The sequence below is a fragment of the Lemur catta genome, chromosome 2 (assembly GCF_020740605.2).
Source record: "Lemur catta isolate mLemCat1 chromosome 2, mLemCat1.pri, whole genome shotgun sequence".
NCBI classification, from domain to species: domain Eukaryota; kingdom Metazoa; phylum Chordata; class Mammalia; order Primates; family Lemuridae; genus Lemur; species Lemur catta.
The window spans coordinates 25648585-25657879 of NC_059129.1; the positions used below are offsets into that span (position 1 = coordinate 25648585).

The 9295-nt window shown below is 50.7% G+C and overlaps 2 protein-coding genes across 2 annotated transcripts; both read left to right on the forward strand.

Annotated features, from left to right (window-relative positions):
• Nucleotides 1-183: 183 nt before the first annotated feature.
• Nucleotides 184-4567, forward strand: CNPY4 (canopy FGF signaling regulator 4). Its single transcript, XM_045541410.1, has 6 exons — nt 184-413; nt 2163-2289; nt 2388-2484; nt 2735-2857; nt 3546-3663; nt 3757-4567. Exons 1-6 carry the CDS (start codon nt 302-304, stop codon nt 3912-3914), a joined length of 735 nt encoding a protein of 244 aa, XP_045397366.1. The 5' UTR covers nt 184-301; the 3' UTR covers nt 3915-4567.
• A 56-nt stretch (nt 4568-4623) lies between these two features.
• On the forward strand, nt 4624-6306 carry MBLAC1 (metallo-beta-lactamase domain containing 1). The gene is made up of 2 exons (XM_045541409.1): nt 4624-4941; nt 5183-6306. Exon 2 carries the CDS (start codon nt 5199-5201, stop codon nt 5955-5957), a length of 759 nt encoding a protein of 252 aa, XP_045397365.1. The 5' UTR covers nt 4624-4941; nt 5183-5198; the 3' UTR covers nt 5958-6306.
• Nucleotides 6307-9295: the final 2989 nt, after the last annotated feature.

The window sequence follows — 9295 nt, forward strand, 5'->3', positions numbered from 1 at the left end:
CGGCTAATTTTTTCTATACATATTTTTAGTTGTCCAGATAATTTCTTTCTATTTTTAGTAGAGACGGGGGTCTCGCTCAGGCTGGTCTCGAACTCCTGACCTTGAGCAATCCACCCGCCTCGGCCTCCCAGAGGGCTGGGATTACAGGCCTGAGCCACCGCGCCCAGCCTTTTTTTTTTTTTTTTTTTTTTTTTTTTTTAATTTAAGGTTGCCGTCTACCGCCTCTAAATTTAAAGGGCCCACTGCCTTCCCGAAGTTGGTTTGAAGGCAAGCGGTGGTTGTTTGTGGACAGCGCTTTGTCATGGGACCTGTGCGGTTGGGACTATTGCTTTTCCTTTTGGTCGTGTACGGGACTTGGGCTGGGACGCCGAAGGACGACGATGACACGGAACGCTTGCCCAGCAAATGCGAAGGTATCTAAAGGGGGTAGCCCCCATTTGCATCGCCCTGCCACACCTTCTTGGTCCAGGCCAGACCTAATGAACTGTGATGGGTGGGTCACTCGACCTCTTGGAAGGCCTGAGGAGGTTCTGCTGGAGCTTGGCGGAATGGGGTCAAGGGAGGGAACGGATAGTGCCCACCCCAAAAAACTACGGCACTACAATTCCCATGACACATCCAGAGGAAGCCCGCTTTTTCTTGCTGGCTTGAGCCCCAGTGGATTGTGGGAACTGTAGTTCAAGGACTGCCTGCCCAAGACCAACTCTACCGAGCATCTTTAGTGTTTCCCAGATGTCACCAGACCTAAATCTGGAGAGCCTGCAGGAGCGAGGTATGAGGCTCATATCTTGTGGACGTCCTGTGCCCCACCCTGGCAGAGACGCTCCCAAATTACAGGCCCCACTCCCTCCTGAGGGGGTGTGAGGGTGAGTAACTCAGCCCTTGAAGCTCATAAACAAAAGAGGGGGAGGCCACACAACTAGGGGAGGTGCCCCGTCGGTGTGAGGCTTTGCAGAGAGTGTGTACTGTACGGATTTTACAGCAAGCAGCATCTTCCGTGCCTGCATTAGTGTGGGGCCCAGTGGAGAGGGAGCATTTTAAAGTTGGATTGTTGAGTGCCCTGGTTCCCCAGCTTGTTGCCTGACTTTAAATTTCTTTCTGAAATTCTTTTTCTCTTCGCCTCACCTTCCACTACATTTCAGTATCAGTGTTTCTCAGGACTTGCATATAAGTCTCTTTGTGGTATGGTCCCAAACTTTCTTACATTTCCATACTGCCACCCCCATATCTCTAAAGTGCCCATGCTTCAGCCACACTGATTTTCTCGGTGGTCACTGAGCATGCCTTGTCCTTTTACACCTCTGTGCCTTTGCTGTTTCTCCCTTCTGTATTTCATAAGCTCCTATCCACTCTTCAAGAACCAGTTTAAATGTGTCACCTCCTTTGGAAGCCTTCTTCCTTATCTGTCACCTCCCACTATGTTGTAAGCCCCTGGAGCAAAGGGGAGTGCTTGTGTATCCCAGGTCCTAGCATAGTGCTGGGCATAGTTTAAGCACTGTTGTTACTTTGCCTGTGTTTAGTTAGTTTGTCACTTCTGTGTGGGTCATTCTCTTTCTTGGGACTCACCACATGCCAGGTCACGTGCTAGGTGCTGGAAAGACAGTAGTGGAACAGACATGATGCTCACCCTTAAGGAAATTAAAGGCTAGTAGAAAGTCAATAAGTGACCATTGAATGAATTTTGCATTTCTTAATGAGATTAAGTCTCTTGGTCTTAACCCCTGGTATACAGTCTATCACACTATATTGTCATCATTGGTTTATCTGTCCCCAACTATATTGACAGTGTCCCATGGATAGAGATAGTGAATCTTATTGCCCTCTATATTGTTATTGTGTATAAAGAAGTTTAACAAATAACAGCAGAATAACAGCAAACATTTATTCAGTACCCACTACGTTAAAGGCTTTACATATTTTGATTTAATTCTCACCACAGCCCTTTGAGAGACATACTATTATCCCATTTTAGAGATGAAGAAACAGAGGCACAGCAAGATTGTCACACAGCTGCTAAGTGGCTGAGCCAGGATTCCAACCCAGTCTCTGCCTGGCTCCATTCTGCACTTGAATGCTCTGCTGCCTTTCATCATCTGCAGAATGAACTGCTGCTATGTTTGCTTGTTTCTCACTTCCCCTTGGACCTCTCTCCTCCCCACCAGTGTGTAAGTTGCTGAGCACAGAGCTGCAGGAGGAGCTGAGTCGCACTGGCCGATCTCGAGAGGTGCTGGAGCTGGGTCAGGTGCTGGACACAGGCAAGAGAAAGAGACACGTGCCTTACAGTGTTTCGTGAGTCCTTCTTGGTGCTCCTCCACCTTCCAACCCCCAGAGGAGCCTTGGCAGTTCCTACAATGTCCAAGGAATCTTTGTGTCTGCTCTTCCCACAGAGAGACAAGGCTGGAAGAGGCCTTGGAGAATTTATGTGAGCGGATCCTGGATTACAGTGTTCATGCCGAGCGCAAGGGCTCATTGAGATATGCCAAGGTCAGACCCTCCCCCGAGGCAGGACCCCACTTCTCAGAAACAAAGACCTACATCCCCTGAGGTCCTCAAGAGATATCTGCTCATTTCCCTCCAGCTCTGGAGTGTCCCCTTCTCATTGTCAGGCTCCCTCATCTTACCCTTGTGGAACTCACTCCTGAGTTTCTAGTACTTGACAAAACTGATATGGCAGAAAGGAGAAGGAAGAGGTGGGGTGGTGGGCTGGACTGATACCAAATTCTTCCTCTCTTAGGGTCAGAGTCAGACCATGGCAACGCTGAAAGGCCTAGTGCAGAAGGGGGTGAAGGTGGATCTGGGGATCCCTTTGGAGCTATGGGACGAGCCCAGCGTGGAGGTCACGTTGCTCAAGAAGCAGGTAGGAGTCCCAGTTACTGGGAGGCTGAGGCAGAAGGATTGCTGAGCCCCGGAGTTTGAGGTTGCTGTGAGCTAGGCTGATACCATGGCATTCTAGCCCAGGCAACAGAGTGAGACTCTGTCTCAAAAAAAAAAAAAAAAAAAAAGGAGCAGGTAGGATAAGATACTGTGCTGTGTTTAGGGAGGAGACAAGGGAACCTGAGAGGGGAGTTAGGTCCTAGGATTTGACTGAGGGGACATCCACCTCTGAGCAGGGAGAAGGGGGCAGAGTGAGGATTGTGTCATTGACTAAAGTGGCAGATCAAGAAGTAACAACAGAGGCCAATAAATCCACCACCACCTATTGAGCACCTACTATGTGCCAAATTCTTGGCCACATACTTTCTAGCTGCTGCCTCATTTCCCCTTACAACACCATGATGTGGTAGGTCCTGTTAACATTTCCCACTTTACAGGTGAGAAGCTGAGACTCAGAATTTAATAACCTCCTTGGCCGAGTAGGTGCTAGTAAGTGTTTGTTGAATGAATGAGGATCACATATCTAGTAAGCCAAGCCTAACCTCCTGGCTACCTGCCTCTCCAAAGTTAGTCAAGTGGAGTCAGGGAGACAGGCAGGGAGTGGAGAGCAGAGAGGAGGACTTCCAAAGCCCAGCAGAGCAGATACTCTTCTAGCCCTTCCATTTGACCAGTGTGAGACGATGCTGGAGGAGTTTGAAGATGTTGTTGGAGACTGGTACTTCCACCATCAGGAGCAGCCCCTACAGCATTTTCTCTGTGAAGGTCATGTGCTCCCAGCTGCTGAAACTGGTAAGTGTGGGGGTTAGGCTCCTCTCCTGCCAGGCTACAGCCTCCCCTACCTCCAGGACCAATATCTACATTGTGTTCTCTCACCCAACCTAGCATGTCTACAGGAAACTTGGACTGGAAAGGAGAAGATTACAGATGGGCAAGAGAAGACCAAAGAGGAGGAGGAAGAAGAGGAGGAGGAGGAAGAGGAGGAGGGAGAAAAGTTGACCAAGGCACCAGGCCACCCCAAGCATGACCCAGAGGATCTTTGACCCCTGCCTTTGAGCCCCCAGGAGGGGCAGGGATCATGGAGAAGAACCCTCTGAAGTCTGAGCTCTCCCTGCCCCACAGTTTTCAGGGTGTGTGTCTGTGTGTGTGACCCCACCCCAAAGCTTAGAGCTGTTCTCTCCCATCTGATGTCAGGCAGGATCCTGGTGATGCAGCATCTATGGGTAGAAAGGTGAGAGCTGCAGGTAGAAGTCCTGCCCCTACAGGTGGACCCTCTGCCTGCCATCCAGCCCCCTTAACTGGCAAGTGTATGGTGACATTACTTAAGTCTTTCCTCTTTTAATGTCCCTACTGCTCCCCACCCCCACCTAGAGGTCAGCGGTGGCCGTGGCGTTGGAGCTGTGTATTTTCTTGGGAAAGTTACTTTGCCCCTCAGGGTCTGTTTTTAGGCCCTTACGAGGAAGAGGCCAGAACAGACATCCTCCAGGACCTATATCTACTGTCTGCGTTGGGGGGCTACATGCCAGCAAACCGTGAACGAGAATAGGGCACTGGGTGGGGGCAAGGTGATGCTGGTAAGTTAGGTGGGGTAGACACTTGGGCTACTTCAAATTAACTTAACCGAGGGCCCACCAGATAATTTCACAGGTGCTAAATTTTCTATATCGCTATTAAACTTTTTTTTCTTTAAATACCAGCTGGGCCCAAAGTTTCAAACAACAGCCGTGCACACATTGTAGCTGATCAATGAAGCAGCGCCCAAAGAATAGAGAGGGCCATTGGCCGCCGTCCTGTTAGAAAATAACGGTGCTTGATAATTTTGCAGCCCAAGGGGACAGGGACCGAGAACAGTGTCGAAGCTGGACTCTGAGCAGCCTCCCTTGGGGCAGTTTGAGGAAGGCGCCGGAATTAAAGTCCAATGCGTGGTGCCGTTTCGGCCACCGTAGCACGGTGTACGGGAGCTCGTAGAGGACAAAATTCCCTGCGCTTTTACGACTTCTGCGTTTTCTTCGAGTGAAGTAAAACTTAGAAGAGGCGATACGGCTAGGTCCAGGGGAGAGCGCGCCTAGGGTGAGAGAGGGAAGTAAGGCTGTCCTTTGGAGGGTGACGAGGGAGGACCTGCCCGAGACTAGCGGAGCGGGGCGGACTCACGTGGGAAAGCAAGCTGGGCCGCTACCGTCTTCGGCAGGGGGTTGAGGGTGCCAAAGAACTGAGACTTGGAAGGTGCCACTTGACTAGTGGCGGGCGCGGCGTGTGCTGGGACGCGGCGCTCCTGGACGGTCGCCTACAGCCCCAGTTCCTTTCTCTCCAGCCCGTCCCTCCCTGCCATGAGCAGCCTAGTGCGGACCGAGCCGCTGCGCGGCGGGGCACCTCTGCTGGTGCCCGGTGACTCCTACTCGGTCGTGGTTCTGCTGCAGGGCTACGCGGAGCCCGAGGGCGTGGATGACGCCGTGCGCGCCGACGGCTCTGTGACCCTTGTCCTGCCCCAGGCCTGGGGCCCGGCCTCTGGCCAGCAAGAGTCCCCGTGCGGAGGCGGCGGCGCGAAGACCACCCTGGAGGAGGCGGCCCGTGGCCCCATCCTCGTGGACACCGGGGGCCCCTGGGCTCGGGAGGCGCTACTGGGGGCCCTGGCGGGACAGGGCGTGTCCCCGGGAGACGTGACTCTTGTGGTGGGGACCCACGGGCACTCAGACCATATCGGGAACCTGGGGCTGTTTCCGGGCGCGGCTCTGCTGGTCTCGCACGACTTCTGCCTCCCCGGGGGCCTCTACCTGCCCCATGGGCTGGGTGAGGAGCGGCCCCTGCAGCTGGGGCCCGGGCTCGAGGTGTGGGCCACGCCGGGCCACGGGGGCCAGCGGGACGTGAGCGTGGTGGTGGCGGGCACGGCCCTGGGCACCGTGGTGGTGGCGGGCGATGTGTTTGAGCGCGATGGGGACGAGGATTCGTGGCAGGCGCTGAGCGAAGACCCGGTGGCCCAGGAGCGGAGCCGGAAGAGGGTCCTAGACACTGCCGACGTAGTCGTTCCTGGTCACGGAGCCCCTTTTCTGGTGTTCAGGGAGGCCTCCCAACCAGAGAAAAAGAGTTGACGGGACAGCCGGCAACAGCCCCCCCGAACTGATAAGCCCCGAGAGGGACTGGACTCTTGTCAAGGAAGCCCTTACAGCTAGGAACGAGACGGAGAGGACCCGGCCCACCACAGTCAGAGCAGTCAAGGGTGGTCGCTTCCAGCCCTTCCAGGAGGCCAGTTTTCCAGTGAGGACACAGTGTTTTACCACTGTGGTTGCCAGTATCACTCTCTGCCGGTCTCTGCAAGCAAACTAGGGCCAAGCAAGGACTGGCTCAGCTCCGTGTGCATCCTCCCCAGGCCTCAGCAAAATGGGAGAATATTCTTGTGAGGGTTCTCCGAAATAAAAATAGAAACTGCATTGAAAATCATACTGCCCTAATGTAAATGCGAAGCACTGACAGTAACAATTGTGCAAATATGGTAATCAGCAACTGCATTGGGGGACACTTTGGCCAATTGCATATTTCTCATAGGGTGCAGGTTGCTGAAAGAAGGTGCAGGTCATAGAGGTGACCCCTTAGTCATCTGACTTTAATTCATTCACTTATTTGTTCATTCCGTGGATATTTAACACCTGCAATGTCTCAGGCACTGCCCTAGGTTATGGGATTCAACAGTGTGCAAAGTAGACAAACTCCCTCTCTCTCCTAGAAATCACATTCTTTTGAGGAGACAAACAAGTAAACAACAGCAACAATAGTAACAAAGCAAATAATTACAGGTTGTGGTTAATGATATGAAGAAAAGCAGAGTAAGGAGGGAATAGAGTGCTGGGGTGGGAGAGTGGGCTCTTTTATTTAGGGTAGTTGGGAAAAGCCTCTGTGATGAGACAGTGTTTGATCAGAGAATTGAGAAGAAAGCCTGCCATGCGAGGATCTGGGAAAAGGGTAGAACAGGTGGGTGTAAAGGCCCTGAAGCAGGACAGCTTAACCTACTTCAGCAGCAAGAAACCCCATGGGGTTGGACTGCAAAGGGCCAGGGAAGAGTAGGAGGGAATAAATGAGGCTGCAGAGTTAGGCAAGGCCACCATGCAGGGTGTCAGGGACCATGGCAAGAGGTTTGGATGTATACAAAGTGAGGTGGAAGCAGCTGCTGGCTTTTGAGCAGGCTAAAATGGTAGCTCAGAGAAGCCGGTTCACCCTGTGGGTGTACCAGTCCCTGCCATACATGGACTTGTAGCCGGTGTTGGCCAGTTTGATGACCACAAGCGTGCCAGGCTCCCAGGCCAGCAGAGTAGCCACAGCTGCCCAGATCCCTGACAGTCATTACACAAAGGTGGATGGAAAGAAGGTGGTGAAGTGGCCTCCCAGGCCCAGGGGTCTGGATCACAATAATCTGGCAGACACTATCCTGAATGCTATAATCCCAAATATTGAAATCCTGAAAGATCAAAATCTCTAACTTCTAAAACCCAGGAAAATCACAATCACAGGATAGTTGCATCATCTTAGGCCAGCTTTTACGGACTATCTCCATGCAATCACCCACAATCTATCCCTGTAATACACCTTTATGTCATTATGTCAAATTTTCCTTTTTTTTCTTTTTAAAGTTTTTTTCCACTATTTTAAATTGTCAGCATTTTTTTATAACTTGCTATGCTGTGATTTCATTTACCCTCCCAATTTTTGATAGTAATTTTCTTCCTACTTTTTTGGGATTTATAATATATATACATTATCATCTGTAATCATAATTCCCACATTTATTTTAGCTTTAGTTCTACAGTTAGATGAGTTCATTTTCATTGCCAGATTTTACTGTAGATTTTCCAATAAACTCTTGGCTGATTGAAATTTGACTCATCATTCTTAAAGCCAACTATGTTTCCCGAGTTATTGCATATTTTAAATATTGGTCTGTTACACTCTGAGGCCACTCTTCCCATGGGTTGCTTCCAGCCCATGACTGGGCACAGCAGGGATACTAAGGCTGGCCCGTTCCTGGGAGATGCAAGACTCCCTGAAGGTTATCTTTCTGTTTTGTTTTTGGGTTTTTTTAGAGAAAGGGTCACCTAGGATAGAGGGCAACGATGTCATCATAGCTCACTGCAGCCTTGAACTCCTGGGCTCAAGCGATCCTCCTGCCTCAGCCTCCCAGGTAGCTGGGACTATAGGCACATGCCACCATGCTTGGCTAATTTTTGTTTTGTTGTAGAGATGGGGTCTTGCTGTTGCTCAGGCTGACCTTGAACTCCTGGCCTCCTGCCTTGGTCTCCCAAAGTGCTGGGATTTCAGGCGTGAGCCACTGCACCTGGCCCTGATGGTCATCTTTGATTCAAGGACTTCCCAGTGGTCCTGCCAAACTTTCCTGAGACTGCACCATGGCCTGGAATGCTTCTGCCAACCCTCCATCCCTTCTTCCCTCCATCCTTTACTCAAGGCCAGCCTTGCATCAAGGTCTGAGGCTCTCAGCCTCACCTGACTCCCGCCAATAACCTCTCACAGGTGTCTCCTCTAATAAAATCCTTGCACTTCTAATCCTGTCTTGGCACCTACTTCTTGGAAGACCTGGACTGACCAAGGGGCACACCAAAATCCTCTTTAATGTCCGTTAGGACCTTAGGATAATCCCATCACATATATCTCAAAGGGAAAAAAAAAAAAGGAGGGGGATAGAAAAAAATTTTACCCACTGAGAAATTATTGGAAATATATGTATTTCAACCACAGTTATTTCCCAGGCATGGGATTCTAGGTGATCTTTATTTTCTCTGTTAATTTTTTTTTGGCGTCTTTTCAAATTTTCTACAAAAAGCATGTGTGGCTTTTAACAATTAGGGGAAATACTTTATTTTACAAATCAGTATACGGAGTGTTTATATATATAGTCAGGCTTTCCAGTGGGGTGGTTCTGATGAACTGAAATGGCACTCAGCTCTTATATCTTTGCAAGGCTCGTTGACACCCTAAATGAAGACTCTGACACATGAAATGACAATCCTTATATGCACTGATGTTGCAGATGTTGCTGGCTCTGTCCCCTACCCTCATCTGCGAGCACTGACTTTCCATGTGGGAACTGAACCTCTGCCAGGCTTCCTTCCCTTGCCACCCTCCACACCCCCATTCTTGCTGCTTGACTTTATCGCCTATGTGTTAGAGGTAGGAGAAGTACTGACAGCTGAGGGGAAGAACCTCCAGGCTCGATGGCCAACTGGCTTCCCCATCAGTGCAGCTCCAGGACCTTCAGAAGTGCTCAGGTGGGGCAGACGAAGGAGAGAAGCAAGTCCACCTCATTGCGGATGATGAGTGGCCTCCCTGGCCCCATAGCATTTTGTCTCGCTGATTTTCCTTTGGAAACTTTCTTCTTTCGCAGTGGCATGTTGGTGCTCTGTGGCTCTCCACCTTGGATTTG